Source organism: Spermophilus citellus (genome assembly GCF_964194105.1).
Source record: "Spermophilus citellus genome assembly, chromosome: 4".
Lineage (NCBI taxonomy): Eukaryota > Metazoa > Chordata > Mammalia > Rodentia > Sciuridae > Spermophilus > Spermophilus citellus.
In genome coordinates this window covers 218,650,431-218,669,617 of record NC_138185.1, presented here as the reverse complement: position 1 = coordinate 218,669,617, position 19,187 = coordinate 218,650,431, and the positions used below count along the sequence as shown (strand labels likewise).

General features: G+C 50.8%; 1 protein-coding gene across 1 annotated transcript in view; it reads right to left on the bottom strand.

The window, feature by feature from the left end:
* LOC308648360 (uncharacterized protein C14orf132) overlaps positions 1-768 on the bottom strand; it is a 37,844-nt gene extending 37,076 nt beyond the window's left edge. The window contains exon 1 of the mRNA XM_081292987.1: positions 545-768. Coding sequence (XP_081149113.1) covers positions 545-571 — 27 coding nt within the window. The 5' untranslated portion in view covers positions 572-768. The remainder of the gene's footprint in view (positions 1-544) is intronic.
* Positions 769-19,187: the final 18,419 nt, after the last annotated feature.

The window sequence follows — 19,187 nt, the reverse complement described above, 5'->3', positions numbered from 1 at the left end:
TGCCAGGTCACAAAAGTCTCACTGCCTTCCTCCAGGCGGCAAGGGCTATGGTCCCCGCTCACAGTGGAGAGAAGGAAGCGCCCGAGGTCACCTGCAAGTGGCAGATTACCCAGCTGCGCCTCGCAAAAAACAGAGCTGGGAAGTGCGCGGTTGTCCACCCACCCGCTTCCCGCGGGTCTGAGCTTCGCCATCCCCTGCAGGCCCGGGTGGGGGCTGGGCAGGGAGGGGGCGACTCGGCTGCTCAGGTTCTTAGAAGCTTTCTTGCCTCCCCTAGGGGCCGGAGTGGGAAGAGCCCCACCCTGGGGGCGCAAGGTGCACCGCCCACCCCATCCCGGGAAAGCCCCGCTCGAGCCCCCTGGCGCGAGCACCAGGTGGTGCTGCCCAGCTCGCCTCGGGACAAAGGACCAGGACGTGGATCCTACACGGGCGCCACCGCCCCGCCCGACCGCTCCGCTGAGCTCAGCTCCGGCGAGGAGGGGGAGGCTGTGGCTCTGCACCTCCTCAAACTTGGCGACCCAGGGCGCATGGGGAAAGTGCCCCGTACCTGTGCGGCCATAAAAGACAGATCCATGGTGTCACTGCTCCTGCTGCCGTAGCTGATACTGCCACCTGCGCTGGAGTGTTCGCTGTCGCCGCTGCTGCTGCAGATCCAGCCGCCTGCACAGCGGGCCGGGAGCGGGCGGAGCAGCGAGCAGGCGCCTCCAGATCCCCTTGGCGGCGGCGGCACGCCCCTCACCAGTCCCGGCGTGGCGGCGCGTCGCGACCAGCCCTGCGCCCTCAGCTGGCTCCGGGTTCCCTCGCTCCAGACGGCGAGGGGGCGGGGCCCCTAGAGCTGGCAGGGGGAGGGGCGGGGCAGGGGGCGGGGCGGGGCGGGACTCCGGTCAGGCACCCTCCACGTGACCACTCCCAGCCCCACCCTCTGGGGCAGGGCCTGGCGGACCCTCGAGCGCTCGCAGTCATCAACCTGCGAGGGCCGGTTTGGAGAAACTGAGGCCTGAGTTGAGGCCACTCATTAGTGCAAAGACCAGCGACCAACCCAAACCCAACGCTGTTGGCCCCCGGTCCCGTGCCATTGCCCCCAGCCCTCCAGGGATCCTGGATGTGCTTTCTGAAGACTGGTGCACTAATCCCAAGCCTGAGGACCTGGATCACGCCGAGCAGAATTAGGGTGACTGGGCTTTGTGTGCCAATCCTGTATACCCAGACTCCGGTGTGAGCCTAGGCGCAGGCAGAACAAAGTTTTACATCTAGCTTTCCTCTGTTGTACGGGGAAAGTTAGGGTCTCTTTGAGCCTGGATTTCCGATGAGAGGTACGCAGCTCCACGGGGTGAGCTCCAACATGGCCCGTGTCACATAAGGCAGGCGGCTGTGACTGGATCACACAGTGCACAACTTGCACCACCGGCACTAAGCCCTTCTCCGAGCTCAGACAAGTCTCCAAAACCATGCAGATGTGAAATGAGGGGAGGGTGGAGATGCCCAAAGAGGCCTGTTGCTGGCTCATCACATGTGCCCACATCCCAGACTCGGTGGTGGGTAGAAGATTTGTCCTTTTCCAAGGGCTCACTAGGAGGGAACCAGTCTCAGTGAGTATCACCTGGTTCCTTATTGGAGCCACCTGTAAGCAGGGCAACCAAGGGACTCTCAGACATTGTCAAGAGCACTGTAACTCAAGAGAGATTCCCCCTACCCCGGGTTCCTCAGGCAGGAGGCCAGTAGGGACCCTAGAGGTGGGACCAGGTTCTTACTGATGGCTGGCTTTCAAGAAGGATAACCTATGCAGACAGTTTCTTCCCTCTCCTGCCTTTCCCTCTGTTCTTTCTCCTTCTCTCCCTCCCCTTCTTTCTTTCTCTCTTTGCCTCTTCCTCTTTCCTCTCTCTTCCCACCACACTCCTTTCGCATTGTGCTGGACTCTTCCTTACTTTGGGGCTCTCTGCAACTTCCAGCCAGGCTCCTCCTCCCTTCCCTAGCCTTCCCAATTTTGTGCCTCCCTCTCAGCCAGGAATAACCAGTCTCTTTGCCAATCTCACCCAGTGCCCGACCACACGGTCCATGCCAGCAGCCACCCGCTGGATGGTCAGATCCTCCCTGGAGTGACAGCTGAGCCTCATGATCAGGACCTTCCCTGCTGGCTGTCAACAAGTTATGTACTTCAGTTGTGAAGTCTCATAAATAAAAAGGCCATGCGTGCTGCAGCTGTACAGCTTAAAAAATAATAATGCCCCTCACAGTTTAGTGAGCGGAAGGGCCAGCAGTAGCCTTTAAACCCTGGTATCTTCCCAAATGTGTTTCTTACCTGCCCCATCCCCAAGGGTCTTCTCTGTCCTAAATTTTCACCTTAATCATCCTCTTGATTTTCTTTATAGGTTACCTGCTTTAAAACTTTATAAAAAAAAAATGAAAATGCCCTTTGATGGATCCTTGCCTGACCCCTGGTCCCCTTTTCAATCCCCAGTGTTTGTGTGGCTGATGGTCTGTATCGGTTTATCACTGGCCCTTTGATCAGCATTTACCTCATCTTCAGATTTTCTGCTAGAGCAAGCCATAGTTCTGTGACCTCTTGAACTTGCATCTGGATGCACTCAGAGAATATGCTGGAAATGAAACTGTGGAGACATGTGTTCAGCTCATCTGCCTCTTTGCTAAATGATGTTCATTATTTCCAGTTTCTGATTTCCAAGAAATTACCTATTTTACTGTCCTAACTGTAGCACGTGTGGGTCCTCATTGCTGCACATTTTCACCGACAATTTGCATTCTTGGATCTTTAATTTCTGCCAATGTGCTAAGTTGAAGTAGTGTTTCATGTGGATTAAATCCTCATTGCTCTGATTACCAATGACATTAATCATCTTTTGTACATCTATTACCCAGCCTCACTTCCTCTCATAAGAAATGCCTTTCATAAGGTCTCTTGTGTACTTTTTAATAATTCTGTTGTTGCATTTTTCTTATTGACTCTTAAAAGTATCTATGTATTTTAGATACTAATCTTGCTGGCTATTGGTGTTATAAATAGCTTCTTTCAATGTTTACATTTAGTTTCATTCCTTTGTTGCTTATTTTGATGGACAAGTTTTTAGTTTTTGTTTAGTCAAAATTCATTACAGTTAGCCTTGGTTTAAGTAATCTTTTCAGGGCATAGTTGTGCCTGCCTCTAGTCCCAGCACCCGGAGGCTGACCTGGGAGGTTTGCTGGAGTCCAGGGTTCCAGACCAGCCTAGAAGATGTAGAGAGACCCCATATCAAAAATAACCTTTTCCCAACTTGAAACCATAGAGATGCTATCCCAGAGCTTTGTAGAAAAAAATAAAATATTTCTTTCTTTACAAGTTTCAGCTATTTTACAACTCAGCATTGGGTGAGGAAGCAATTCCAGTTTCCTCCTATTAATAATCAATTTCCAGTGCCTTGGTGGACAGCACTGGCCCTACCAGCATAGTTTGTGAGGAATCCTTTTAGGACGGGTCTGGTTCTGCTGTTCTGTTCCGTGGGTTGTTCATCTAGTCCAACACTAATGCTATTTCAACTTAGTCACCACCGCTGCATACTGGGTGAAATAGGATGGTGTCACTGGAGGGGGTCCAAGAGGTCCTGGAGAGGGAGCCCTCAACTTGGGATGACAGGGTCCTTGACAAATGTGGCAGAAAATTATTTTATTTCATTTTTATTTTTTTGTACCAGGGATTGAACCCAGGAGTGCTTAACCACTGAGCCCCATCCCCAGCTCTATTTCTATTTTATTTAGAGACAGGGTCTCACTAAGTTGCTTAGGGCCTAGCTAAGTTGCTAAGGCTGGCTTGAACTCACAGATCCTCCTGCCTCAGCCTCCCGCTGGGAGTACAGGTGTGTGCCACAGCATGCGGCTGGCAGAAAAGAATGTTAAGACATGTGAGATAGAAGGACAAGCAGAGACTTGCTCAGGAAAGGGAGAATGCAGGGAGTGAGAGGCATTGGGGGTCTTGAGCTCTTCTTTGAAAGGAAGCTGTGATGTTTGGCCATGAGAAGGCCCGTGGGGTGACCTCAGTGTGGCCATCACTGTTTCCAGAACCTTCCTCATCATGTGATCAACAGACAACATTTGGAATGAACCAGGTTGTAGAGGTTTCCTAAAATATCATCTCTCCCTTTGTTTAATCTATTCCAAAAATACATGTGTTGATACATTGCTCAGGGAAGTTTTTATAACTGAGTGAATTTCTGGTAGCTTTAAGATTGTGAGTGAGGATTTGTAGATTTCCCAGAGATCCAGGAGCGACCCACTTAGGGACAGGCACTCAGATCTTCAGTGCAGGTGCCCAGGTTAAGGTCATATCCCCTTTTCCTTCCTTTGTCTCCTTTCTACCTGTCTTTTCTTTCCTTTTCTAGAAGTTTCCTGGCTACTCCTGGCCTGTACTCTTCTGGATAGGTATCTCTCTATACATACTTAGCTCTTCTTTAATATTTTTATGCATAGATCTAGCAAATCTTTTGCTGAAAGCATTCATCCCTTTCTGCTTTTTAGAAGTTAAACATTTTATTTTGAATGCTCGTAGGTTTGTTTGTAGTCGTACAAAATAATACAGAGCTCTCATGCACACTTTGCCCTGCTTCCCACCATGGTTAACATCTCGCACAATTATTACAGTTCATAAAATGTGACCACCAGGATGTGGACCTGGAGATGGTGAAGGTTTGAACATACCCATCACCCCCAGGATCCCCCTGTTGTGTTGTCCAGCCAGCCCTGTGTCACTGCTGCCCCACCACTCTTAGTTCCTGGCAGCCACGGGTTATTTTCCATTTCTTTAATTGAGTCATCTCAAGAGTGTTCTGTACGTGGGTCATAGAACAGCTGACCTCCTCTGGCCAGAAGTTTTCAGGCATTGCTGCTGTACCAATAGTGTGTTCCTCTTCATTGGTGGGTAGTATTTCATTTTGTGGATGCACCACAGTTAGTTTAACCATGAGCTGATTGAAGGACACCTGTGTTGTTTGTCTTGGGATATTTTGAATAAAGCTGCTATAAACATTCATGTATAGGCTTCTGCATGAACGTTGTCTTCCTTTCTCTGGGATGCATTTTTCTTTAAAAAATATTTTTATCAGTGCATTATAGTTATACAGAGTAGTGGGGTTCATTTTGATGTGATCACACCTACAGGGAATATAATTTGCTCCATTTCAATCCCTGGTCCTGCCTCTTTCCCTCTCCTTCTCCCTCCCGGTGTTCCTCTTGTGCTATTCTCCTGGTCTTCTGTTTATGGATTTTTTCAGTCGATGCTTTATAGATACACATAGCAGTGACATTTATTGTGGTATGTTCACATATGTACATAGCTTAATTTGGTCAGTTTCAATCTGAACCTGTTTTCCACGATGGTGGTACCATTTCACACCCTCACCGAGTGGTTTCCACAGTCTTGCCAACACTAGGTGTTGCGATGGCTAGTTGTTCATGTCATCTTGACTGGCCATGAGGTTCCCAAAAAAAAACATTCTTTCTGGGTCTGTCTGAGGGTGTTTCTGGATGAGATCATACATTGGAGTGGATGGATTCATTCAAGATTGCACTCCCCACTTTGGGGGTGCATCATGGAGGGCTTGAGTTGAACCTGGAGGCTGGGGAAGGAGGACTTGGTCTCTTTTCCAAGACTCACCGCTTGATCTGGGACATCTTTCACCTTCTGCTCTGGGGAGCGCCATTGGCCCCCTGGTTCTCAGGACTTGAGACTCTGCAGAACCGTCTCTTCCCTGGCCTCCAGGGAAGCTGCTGATCACGGTCTTTGTGTGGTTTCCCCTCTTACTGTTGGAAGCCAACTCCCATAAGAAATCATATATATCACTTTAAGTCCTACTAGTTCCATTTCTCTAGAGAGCCTGACTCACTCGGGCGTCGTCATTATTTTTACTTTTGCCGGCCCAGTGGGCACGCGGTGATAGCTCACTGGGGTTTTACTCTGTGTCCCCCGAGGGCTAATGATGTTGACCATCTTTTCGCCTGCTTGTTTGTCATCTGTGTGTCCTTTCTGATAAAATGTCTGTTCGTGTCTTTTGCCCTTTCCTAATTATGCTGTTGGTTTACTCTTGAGTTGTGAGAGTTCCTTATGTTGATTAGAAACTCCTTTTTCATCAAGTCTGTGTTTCGAAGATATTTCCTCCAGTTTGTAGCTTCTCTTTTCAGCCTCCTCATAGGGTCAACAGACAGAGTTAACCTATTAAATTTTGATGAAGTCAAGTTTATCAGTTTTTTTCTCTTTTGATGGTGGTTTTTGTGGTATCAAGTCTGATTAACTCATCGACTAGCCCCATATTGTGAGGATTTTCTCCTGAAAGGTTTAGGGGTCACACAACTTTTGTGTCAATGTTTCTAGGAGGTGCAGGGCTCAGGAGAGGGTCACACTTCACAGTGGACGCTGTGACTGTCTTGCTGTGGCACCTGTGTTAAACAGTCCCTCTCCTCCCCTGAACTGTCCTCACACCTTTATCAAACCCCTAGGGCATGTTTGTGGGGGTCTGCTCCTGGGTTCTCTACTCTGTGAGTTGGTCTGCATGTCTGCCCCTGGCCAGTCCACGACCTTGGTCACTGTAGCTGTAGGGCAAGTGGTAAAACCAGGGAGCCAGCTTCTTGGCATGTTTCCCTCGTCTCCCCAAAATATTTTGACTCTTCCAGTTCTTTTGCCTTTCCATATAAATTTTAGAATATTCTTGTCTATATTCTCCTGGCCATTCTCAGTCAGTCCCCAGCCTCAGTCAACTATGGTCAGACTTATCACTACAGATTAGATTTGTCTTTTCCAGATTTTTTTCTGTAGATGGAATCAGACCAAATGTTCTCTTGTCTGATTTCTTCCATTCAGAAATGGAAGATTTGGCGGGCCTTTGTGTGGTTTCCAAGCCTTTGGCTGTTATGGCAAAACCTCCCATGAAGGTCTGTGTGCAGGTCTCTGTGTAGGCATCTTGCTCGCTTGGCTGTGTGTCTGTTAGGAACCGCTAGCTTGTTTTTCAGAGTGTGCACATTTTGCCTTTGCACCAACAGTGTGTGAGAATTCCAGCTGCCTTACTCTTTGCCACACTTGGTGTTCTCGTTCTTTTAATTTAGCCATTCTAGAGGGTATAAAGTAGTATTTCATTACCTTTTGGTTTTTTTAAATTTTATTTGTGGAGGAGGAGAAGTCTATTTTGGCTCCTGGTTTCAGAGGACTCAGTCCATAGATGGCTGACTCTGTAGCGCTGGGCCCAAGGTGGGGCAGAACAGCATGGTGGAAGGGTGTGGCAGAGGAAGGCAGTTCAGGATGGGGCAACAGGAGAGAGAGAGAGAGAGAGAGAGAGAGAGAGAGAGAGACAGAGAGACAGAGAGACAGAGAGACTCCCCTCACCAGGGACAAAGGCATAGACCCAGAGGTATCACAGTGTGAATTCACCCTTCCCCCATGATGAAGGTGTTGGCATCAGCTCACGTGCTCATTGCCCATCGGTTCATTTTCTTTTATGAAAGGTCTGTTCAAATCTTTTGCCCATCTAAAACACATTGGATTGCTTGTTTTTTTTTTTAATTATTGAGTTTCAAGAATCCTTTATTTTGTATTTGTTCTTTATTAGGTATTTTGGATAGGTCCTGTGTCAGACACATGTACTGTAAATATTTTCTCAGTTTGTGACTTTTGTACTTTTCTCTTAAAAATTTAATACAGTCATTCATTCGGTGCATTTAAGGTGTCCATAATATTTTGATATATTTATCTTGATACACTGGTGTGTAGTGAAATAGTTGAGCAAATGAACACACCCATCATCTCATGTGGTCATCTTTCTTTCTTTGTTTTTGTGATGAGAATACCTAAAATTTGTTCTCTTGGCAGATTCACAGATAGCAATTCAGTCTTGTTAAGCACAACCCTCGTGCTGTGCACGCACTCTCTAGACTCACTCATCCCACACTTCTGCAGCACTGCATCCTTCGCCTCCGTCTCCCCAAGTCACCCTCCGCCCTGGCAACTACGCTTCTACTCTGTTCCCATGTGTGGTGAGTGGCAGGATTGCTGCTTCTTTTTACTTTTTAAAATTTATTCTAATTAGTTAAATATGGCGATAGAATGCGTTTTGAGACATCGTACATGGAGTATGACTTCTCATTCTTCTGGTTGTATACATGATGCAGGATCACCCTGGTCGTGCAGTCATCAATGCACACAGGGTAATGATGTCCGATTCACTGTACTCTCCATCCTACCCCCACACCCCCTTCACTTCCCTCTGCCTAATCCAAAGTACCTCTGTTCTCCCCGAGCACCCCCGCCTTGTGAATTAGCATCCACATATTAGAGGGAACATTGGGCCTTTGGTTCTCTGGGACTGGTCAGCCCCTTCCAGGCAGATATGAACAGTAGAAGGATCACTGTCCTCTCTCTGCTCTGCAAAAGTGACCTTGCCCAGCAGGTAAAATGACCAGTTGGGGACACCAAGAATTTTCTCTGCTGTGGGTTTAGCAGCCTTTGCTGGCGACCCCTGGTCTCTCACCCTGGCCAGCACAATTCCCCTATTCCACTTGCCCCAGATCAAGCAGGTGATGGAGGACCCTGCAGGTCACACACTGCACAGGGTGCCTGGCAGGGAGGAGAGTGTCTCCCACCTGTGGCCAGTGAGAGGCTGTCTCCAGAGAGAGGTGCCTTGGCTAACTCCCCTAAAGGGTCTAAGGAGGAATTAGAAAAATACCCGGGAGTCATCCTTATCTTTTCTGTCCCTTACCTCTCTTCTCAGAGTTCCCCGAGCTCTGGCCACACAAGTCTCTTTTGTGTCCCAGGAGTACGCCAGGCGAAGTCGGCTTTCTCAGGGAATTGGTCTTGGCTATTTCTCTGCTTGAAACTCTTGCTCTGGATCTTTCTTCCAGAGGTTCAGGTTTCAGTTCAAAAGCCACCTCTTCCAGGAGGCCCTCCCTGATCACCCTCACTTAAGTATCCCTATCATAGCACTTATTTATTTTTTTTCTGTAGCATTTCTCCATTTTTAATTATTTACTGGTTAGAAGAGGCAATCTGCTGTGGGTCCTGAGCACCCCTGCTTGTCTCCCAGGGGTGGTGAAGGCAAGGCTCTGGTGGGCCTATCCCCCAGTCCATTCCTTGGGACTTTTTTTTTTTTTTTTTTTTGGTGAGTGACCTACACAGGATGAGATCACATCTGCCCCAGACGAGGGACCACAGTGCTCACTGCTGGTTCTCAGAGCAGCGAATCCCAGGGTTCTGTGTTGGTCTCCTGTAATGCAGCCCCCCCTCCCCCACCGTGTGCGATACCTGCCTCAGGCCTGGCCTCACCCCTGTCCCCCCACCTGCGGGCGTGGGTGAGGCTGGCACAGCTGTGTGCTCCGAGACCTTGCCCTGCACCAGATGCTGCCAGCTGCTGATTGCTTGATCTCTCCCCAGCCAGGCCAGGTCTGCCTGTCTCTGTCTGAGGCCCAGAATAGGAAAGTTCTGGTAAGTACACGAGGCCAGAGGCCCCTCCATGCTCTTGGTCCTGGCAGTGTGACCTGGGAATGGGGACCAGGACGTGTGCGGGCCCCAGACAGCGATTATGCCCAGTCCTGTATATATAATTCATGGTGCTAAGAACGGGGATCTGAAGACAAGGAATGTTGTGTTCCTTAAAAGATCCTTGTGCTGAAGGCCACAGCAGGGGTCTTGTCACAGTCCCCATCTGGGACCCAGATGCAGAAGACAAGGGCCACAGAGACCTTGGAGTGGATGCCTGTCCTGCCTGGAAAACTCTAAAAGAATCCATGAGTTTCTTGCTGAGTGATGAACTGGATGAATTATTCAGGGCACATCCAGGGGGTAGACATGGCCTAGGACTGTCCCTTTTTAATGGACAAGAAAAAAAAATGAGGCAGTGGGACAGCTAAGTGCACAGGAAATCCTGCTGTCCCTGGGGCCTGGCCCACACTGCAGCCTTTGTCTGCTCACACAGGAAGGCTCCTGTCCTGATCACTCCCCGGGCCTCCCCACCAGGGCTTCTGAAAAAGAGACTCTGGGCTGCTAGTGCCTGGTCCAGCAGGGGACCTCGTTAAAATGCTGCATCCCCACAAACCAGATTGAGCAGTCTGGATCATACAGCCTCCCCAGGTGATTCTCGTGCCTGCCCATCTTTCTCCCAGCCAAAATCGAGCCTTGTCTAGGACTCCACTAGGAAATTGCAATTCCATTCAATTATTGAACAGGTACTCGCTGGGCACCTGCTCATCTTGCACAGGTTGCCTCTAAACCTCAGCAGACAGGCTCAGAGAGGCTCGCCTGCTCAGGTTGCTCAACGAACATCAGGCAGTGTTAGGATTTTAATCCAGACCCAGATGAATCCAGAGTTCATATATATTCTGTGCTATGGTTTCTGTTCAAGGAACTGACTATATTTTAGTCAGACTAATGCAAAAATACTAACAATTATGAAACAAGGAACAATCAGCTCATGCATTCACAAATAATCCACTTACTCAGTATAGCTTTATGAGCACCTACATGTGCCAGGTACTGAGTGTCTAGAAGGGGTGGCCAGAGCTGTACAGTTTCCACAGTGTAACGAGGAGCTGTCATCTGACAGCTCAAATGGCTGCCCATTTGGGGAGAATGAAGAATTGGGTTTGTATTTTAGCTTTGCTACTGGATGGCAGATGACATTAGGCAAACTGCTCAATCCCTCAGAGCCAAAGTTCTTAAAATGTAGGAGTGGATGAGGTGATGGTCCAAGAGCCCAGTGCTGACCCTGGTGCACTGTCAGGTGTCCTGTCCAGGGAAGGACAGAAGGAAGGCTAGTTAAAGTCTGTGGGGAGAGGGAGGGAGTCAGGGATTGCTCTTCTGCTGGTGTTTCTTGTACTTTAACAAATGTTCTGCTGGAACAAGTCCACTAGAGGCAGCAGAGTGAGGGGTAGGATGGTTGGTTTGTCCATGAAACATGCCAACACCCAGCAGATGCCTGCATGCACTGGGGATGGCTCATGAATGAACACGGGAAGGAGGTCATGTGCATGTACGGTCGGATGCGTGAGCGATTCATAGGATTAGGGGATGTAGGAAGCACATTTTCCCCACGAGCCTCGCCTGTGTTCCTTTTCTGACACACACACTTCAGAGCTGATGTTCATGATGAGCCAATGCCAGGTGGACAGACGCTTGCTTCGTTGGTGCAGGGTTCCTGCAGCACAGGAAAGAAAGGGGACTTAGGGCAGGACTTCTGCGCCGCCCCATCCGGAGAGACCCGTGCATATGGCCACTCATCCCCTCTAAAGCAAGCTCTAGCCCTCCTGAGTGCCAGGAACTGGGCCACGTTCCACAGCAGGGAAAAGTACCAAGCTGGTAAATGGAACGAGGCCAGTACAGACCTGGGCTGTCCAGTTAGGGGCCACTGGTGACACGTGTCCTTGTAATAGGGTAGTCTGAGATAAAAAATATACAAGGTCCACAAGATTTTGGAGACTCAGTGTAAAAACTGTATGATTTTTAAACATTGATTACACATTGAAATGACAGTAATTTGGATGCATTAGGCTAAAGCCAATCAGTTGTTAAAATTAATTCACCTGTTTCTTTTTATGCTTTATAAGGAGGCTACTAGAACATTCTAAACCACGGATGTGGCATGTATTCTGCTTCTATTGAAGCCGCTGGTGCACAGCTCAGTGCACACAGTGCAGCTCTGATGTGGGATTGACAGCTGGGAGGCTCTGAGAGGCTCTGGGCAGGCTTCTGAGTGTGGCAGGGGCCAGGCAGGTGAGTGGGAAGGAGAGAGACAGACTAGGGGCTCCAGGGAGGGGGTCAGACTTGGGAAGTTTAGCCAAAATACTGTCCCCATTTCCCAGGTTGACAAAATGGAGCGTCACTTCACTCTCTGGGGAAGCTCCTCGCTAGAGTCCCAGGCTAGACCCAGGACCTTGCCTGGGCGCTGGGATGTGGAATGCTAACCTCAGAAATCCATGCTATGCAGCCAGCACTGCCCACACAGAGAAAGTGTCCCCTCCCCAGCCCCCCAGCTAATCTCCCTGCCACCCACACTTGCTTTTCTGCCAGATGCCCACTTGTCCCCAGAAGGCAATTGCTGCTTTACCTCCTTTGTTGGCGGAGTCTCCCGAGAGTCTGATGAAGTCATTTTAATTAAAGCACTGATTGCGCTGGGAGGAAATGGTGGGGAACACGCAGCTCTGGGGGAAGGTGCTGGGTGGTGATGCAGGAAGGTAATTGGAAGACACTTTGCCCTCCAGCTCTGCTGCCCAGGGCAGCCACGTCCCCTCATCTCACAGTAACAGCCGTGACGATGATACTGATCATGTGGTTGCTAGGCTGCTCCTGTTCCCCCGCCTGTCCAGAGCAGCCCAGCCAGGCAGCCAGTGTTCAGAGAGGGGAAGCAGCTCCCTTAAACTCACACAGCTAGGGAAAGCAAGGGCCGGACTTACACCCAGCACCTGGCCCAGTGATCTGTCCACTGCTACTGCCTCATATTCAGCAGCTCCCTGGGGTATGATGACACCCTTTGGGGACCTTCCAGGTGGCAGTCTTGCCCAGATTCTGCCTCTCCCTCTACTTAGCCGATGGAAATCTCTAGAAGCCTCAGTTTCTTTCTCTGTTGTGTTAATGCCCCCAGCCTCACAGGACAGTGAGGGTTTGATTTAAACATCAGCACCTCATTGGAGGCCCCCGGGAGCTCCCTGATGGCCACACACGACGTCACTGTGCACATGTGAACGCAGTTCTTCCTCTCCTGGTTCTGCCTCCCTGACCCCTGCAGCCTCTTCAGCTGCCTCGGTGGCTTCCCTCTGGGCCTTCTCTTGGAACTAAGAGCTGTGCTCGGCCTGGAGCATCATTCCCCTCCTGGCCCTCTGCTGCCTCTTCCCCACCCGTCCTGGTGAACACCTGGTCTCCTCCAGACCTGCCTGGGCTGGGCAGGTGCCGGCTTCCGTGCCTGTCTCACTAGCGACGCATGCTCACTGCGCGGCCCGGGACACTTCCTGGCCTGCTCGCCATAGCAACCCCAGGCTGGCTCCCAGGGACTCTCCCAGATGAACAGGGACTCTGCAGCGGGCCTGGCCTGGATGCTGTCACGTTCCCTTAATAGATAGGTCTAAGTCTAAACCCCCAGTACCTGGGAATGTGGCCTTCCCCAGAAGTAGGGCCTTGCAGATGCAATCAAGTTTAAATTAGACCCTGGGGGGCGCTAATCCAATGTAACTGGTGACCTTGTAGGAGGAGAATAGACACAGACATGTCATGGAGAGGAGCGTCTACAGACAGGCCTGACAAGGAGCCACCACCAAGAGCTGGGAAGGGGCAGGGGAGGGTCCTGTCCAGGGTCTCAGGGGACCATGGCCTTGCTGACTCCTTGGGTGTTGGACTCTGAGCCTCCAGAACTGTGGAGAGCACATTTCTGCTGTTTAAGTCTCCCAAGTTGTGATACATATTTTGTCACGTTGTCCTTACAGATGCCACTTCTGGATGATTGACCTCTGCCCTGTGCCTTGGTTTCCCTGCAATGAGGGGGACAGTTGTAGTTTTCACCTTGAAGAGTCGCTGAGCATTGAATGAATTAATAGCATGGGGTCCCATAAATAATAAACGGTATAAACAGAAGCTGTTACTTATAGTGGGTCAATAAAGTGTGTTGAAAAAAATGAGCAGATGGACACACACTGTAGGTGTTTCAGAATCACTCATTCCCTGTTTCCTCATGCTCTACAGGTGTGGTCGCTTTTAAGTCTGGAAACTGATGGTGGCTGTGAGCTGTTGGTACTGTCCAGCATCCGTTCCCCTCCTCTGGTGACAGCATCCCAATTGTCTCCACCCTCATCTTCCCGGCTGACCCTATCTCCTGCCACCGTGGGGACTTAATTCAGGGGCGGACACAGTGTCAAGTTGGCTGAATGAGAGGTATCCCTAGCAACTTGACTGACAAGAGCAGTTGGCTTTCTGTGAAGTTGCTAAGGTGGTTGAAGGTAATCTGGGAGCCGCTGGGAGCCACCTTCCTGCCAAAGCCAGGCCACAGGGATGCAGAGCTGAGAGATGAAGACAGAAAGTTCCCGCAGCACCCTTTGAGCTCCTGGATCTACGACGCCTGCAGGTGGACAACTCCTTTTCTATTACCAGAGAAAATCAATCAAGAGTCTTGTCTCCTACAACCAGAAAATCTGACTGGCTGTGAAGGTTGGTAGCAGGAGTGGGTGTTGCCAGAGACACGACCTTAACTGAGGGTCAGCTGAATGGGGACCTGCTATGCAGCCCCTGCGATGCAGAGACAAGTCAGAGAGTGATCTGCTTGTCCTGAGCCTGGCACCGGGTGCTATTTCTACTCAACTTTAAGAGATGGTGGGGAAAGAACACGAAAGCTTGTAGCCTGCTTCTCCTTGACTTCAATAAATTCTTAAAAGAAACGGAGGGAACCCAGCCCACCCAACAAAGTAGCAGCCGGCTTCCCTAGAGGAGGCGTTTTCTGGTGAGGTCAGTAACCCACGTTGATGGTGAGCAGATAGTCCTCTTGGTAGAATTAGAAATGCCAGCTCTGTCCCCGAGGCAAGTTGATTTGGGGGACAGGAACAGGGCAAGGCTGTAGTGATCCTGGAAAGTGTGGCATTCGCCTGACCTCCCTTAGTCCCCCTCAAGTATCACCTTTGGGTCCCACATGTGCCGCCCATAAGGCCAAGAACTGCCCGAACAGTGTCATCACTAGTGTTTGTCCTGGGCATAGGGCAGACGGGTGTGCCCACCTCCCAGCTGTTTACCAGGTTACCTGGCCAAAATGCAGGCCACATGGCTGAAGGATGATTTGGGTGGCCAGAGAAAGGAGAGGCCAAGTTCTACTCTGAGGCTGGACTATCCAGCCACCGCCTGGACGCCAGGGCTGCACCCCAGGCAGAGTTCTACCTGTGGATCCTGGTCAAGGGTTATCCTGAAACACAGAAAAGCCCTGGTTGCTCTGTCTGGAGCCAACAGGAAGTGGATTGCCCAAGCATCGCAGCCTCTGCAGTCTGCTGGAGTCTGGGTCTGGGATGTCCCTCGAAGGTGTCAAAGGCTTGTCCCCTGGTTGATTCTATGGGGACACGGTGCAAACTTGAAGAGGAGGGCCCCAGGGGAGGCTTTAGGACACGAGGGGGACCCCATCTCTTCCTCTGTCTCTCTTGCTTTGGCTTCCTGGCCACCAATCCAGGTGATGATCACCATCAAGATGAACATCTTTGCCCGGCCACACATCTCCTCCATGATGGGCTGCCTCACTACAGGCCCAGCTGCAGTGGGGAAGTTGACACCTCCAAAGCCTTATCTTTTTTGTTTATAAATTGATTACCTCAGGTATTTGTTACCGTGAAAAAAGCTAACTACCAGGATTATCCTTCCAGACCCTGCGGAGCGGCGGGGGCGGGGGGGTGGTTTTCCCAGAGAACAGAAGCATAGGTGACCCGGGGCTGACCAGGGCTTAGCCATTGTAGGAGGGAGTCTGCCAATCCATGTGAGGTAGCAACCTTGAGTTGCTTCTCCTTTCCCCAAGGGAATTTTTCTAAACCATTTTTCTTTTTTCTTCATTGTACGAGAGTTGTGCCAGGTGGGGGTTAATTTATCTTTCAGACACATTTCTGGACCCCTAGAAATGATGAGCAGATCTAATTGAGGTCAATGAAATCCCCCCCGGTGATTGTGGATCTGGATCTTGACATGAGTTTCGGGGAGTCTGCTCTGGGGGGAGAGGGCAGTGTTGGGTCTGGCTGCCTGGTTAGCCGCAGGTGCTTCCTGTGCATGGAAGGCTGTGGTATGTGGCATTTGGGGGTCAGAAGGCACGATATAGTGGACACCTGTTTTCGCCTACCTGATACCCCTCCTGGCCTCCTCTGCTTTTAGAACCACCACCTCCCTGGATGGTGGGGATGGAGACCTTCCCAATGGCCGTGTGGAGTGGTCAGGCCAGGCCGACAGCTCTGACACCTCCCTCCTCATGGCCACAAACCTGGACTGTCGGGGATCACATCTCGAAGTCCATCGGAGTAGACCCGGGATGCCAATGAGGGTCAATTAGTACTTTCTCTGGAGCTATTAGGAAAAAAGAGACGTCACCTGTACTAGCAATCTCTAGAGGAACAGAACTAGTAGGGTGTGTGTAGAGTTAAACTGGGAATTTATTAGACTTTTTAGACTTGGTGACACGGTCACAGACTGGATAGTCCTGCAAGGGCTGTGTGCAGGCTGGAGAGCCAGGGAAGCCAGTGGTTTCTCAGGCCAAGAGCCTGGAGCCTCAGATCTAGAGGGACCAGCGATGCAGCCCCGAGACTGAAGGCCTGGAGGCTCCCTGTGGGGCTGGGGTGAGGGTCCCTGTTGAAAGGCTCAAGAATCTGCAGTCCGATGTCCCCGGCAACAGCAGCAGCAACAGGTGCACAGGCTCAGGGACTGCAGTTCGTGCTGATGAGCTTCCACCTTCCACCTTGGTCCCATCAAGCCCCCCGGCTTATTGGATGGCACTGCCCACATTCAGGGCAGGTCTCCACCCTCAGTTTGCTGGCCCACACACCCATCGTCTCTGCACACACCCTCACAGAACCAGAAGTGGGCATTACTAATCTCCCAGGTGTCTCTCATTCCAATCAGGGCGATGATCAAGATGAACCATCCGGAAACCACGCCTCGTCAACTTGACATCTCCTTAAGCCATAGGCCATCCTTCTCCCTGAGATGGTAGAATTATCCTGCACACAACCCAAGATGCTCTAACTCCTTCACCAGAAGAGGAGGGAAAGGTTTCTGAACGATGCTTACTCATCTTCAGATATCCCAGAACATAAGACTACAACGTAGATATAGCAGCCCTTTGTACTGATATGAAGCCAGTAAATGTCATGTTGCATGAGAGAGGAATAAGAGAGGAAAGAAAGGAAAGATATCTGCTTCATATACACCTGCACACACACACAAACATATTCTTAACAAAATAGGAAAGAACTGCTCACGACAGTCACAGTCTGGTTCCTGCACCGAGTCCTGTGGCCATCGCTGGCATTGAGGACCACCGTCTTCTACTACTCCCTCTGTATTCCCTCTGCCTTCAGGAAGCCCCTCAGCAGGTCTCAGGTCTTCCCCTGGAAGGGGTGACCTACACTTCCATTCATAAAGGTCTGGCCCATTTGTTGTCCTGCCTGGACTGGGCTGTCATAGTTTCCCACTGACCTGAACAACAGGACATGGCAATGCCAAGAGATGCCCCCAGGGATCTCCCGTACCCCAATCTCCAATCTCCAATCTCCCCTTGGTGGTCTGCATCAGTCACCCCTGCCAACACCATGACTCCCGTCTTAGCCTGTTGACTCAGAGGTACCAGGAGCCCAAAGTGGCCAGGGGGAGTCTTAACTTGCAGGTGGGTATAACAGCATCGTGCCTCCTCGTAGAGTAGTCCCCTCTGGAACAAAGACTTCTAGACTACCAGGCCATAAGGTCACTGTAACAGAGAGCAAAAAACTTGCCAGTGGGTCCCGTGGGTAATGGTGAGGGGTACCCTCTGGTTTCTGGCCCTTGCTTCCTGAACCTGTGAACCCTGGCTGCGGGAGAAAGAGTGCCCCAGAGTGGATGCTGATGCAGAGAACAGCCAGCCTTTTGGAGGGGGGACTTATGCTAGCCCTGCAAGATATTGCCACCTCGAGGCACTGTGACTGTGTCTTCAAAGGCCACTCCACCATTCTGTCCCACCAGCCGCTCCAGGATGGCGGGGAACATGGTAAAACCAGGAATCCCGGGGCTTGAGCCACTGCCACACTTCTCTGGTATGAAGTGAGTTCTTTGGTCGGAAGCAGTATTGTGTGGGACACCGTGCCCGAGGAGGGGGCCTTCTGTTAGTCCACGGATGATGGTTTGGGCAGAAGCTTTACATACAGGGAAGGCAAATCTGCATCTGCAGTAAGTGCCTGTTCAGTAAGAAGAAAACACTGTCCCTTCTGTCACGGAGTGGCCCAGTGTAACCAACCTACCAAGGCGCTGGTCCTATTGGGGTCTCAGTATTGGTCTCGGATGCTGGCAGCCTGGTACTCATCAGTGGCTGTAGCCAGGCCAGCCTTGGTGAGTGGAAGTCCACACTGCTCCGTCCAAGCATAACCTCCATCCCTGCCACCTTGGCCACTTTGTTTATGAGCCCACTGGGCAAGGACAGGGGTGGTTGGGGAAAGAGGCTGACTGGAGTCCAAAGAATGGGTCATCGTGTGCACCTGATTATTAAACCGCTGAGGTCACCTTTTGGTGAGCATTTACGTGGGACACAAATATCTTGCCTATTCAGAGAGGTCTTCCCCAAACGTCTTTGTCACCAATTTGCCAGTCATGATCCTTCCAAGTCCCTGGTCATCCTGCCAAATCATTGAGCACCGCCCAAGAATCAGTGTATAAGTTGTACCTTTGGCCTTTCTATTCTTCACAGGCAAAATGTCCAGCAGCTGTGCTTCTTCAGGTTCTGCCCTCTGTGGAGATTTCCCTTCACCCCTGTCCTGCAGGGTGTCCCAGAAAGGGGCTGTCACGCTGGAGCTGTTCAATATGGGGTGGTGCCTGAAACACTTCAGGGGATGCAGAACCATCCTAAGCCAGGCCCTCCTCTCCCTCTGTCAATGGTCACAGGGACTCTCCATGAGGCTGTAGGTACACAATGGGGGACATCGTGTAACAGGAGAAGGACCATGGCCATTTGGGCCACATCTTCATGGGACCTACTTGTGCCTTCAGCACCTGCTCCAGCTGATCACATGTGCACCACGTCTACTTGATGACTGCTGCTGCTGTGCGTGGCCAACTCAATGGCTGGGTGGGTCAGATAACACCCCGTTTGTCACGGGCAGCTCGGATCACATGGTGATCCATGGTCTGTGGTCAAGCATTCATTTTCTGCTAAGACCCAGTAGTAGGCCAACGGCTGTCTCTCCCAGGGAGAGCAGTTATGTGCAGAAGGTGGCAGGGCCTTCCTCCAAAACCCCAAGGCCCTCTGCCCTGATTCTCCTATGGGATCCTCCAAAGGCTGGCTTGGGAAGATTCGCTTTTGTGTACCAGCAGGCTTCTTCCTCCCTTCTGTTCCACCTGGACAAACCCAAAGTGTGCTTCAATAACCTCCTAGGCATCTCTCCATCCAATCAAGTTGACAGTCAAGATTAGCCACCCCATCCTCCTTCCCTAGAGGCCTTGAAGCTGGCAAGCAGCCAGGATCTGCCGAGAGCCTCTTACCTCT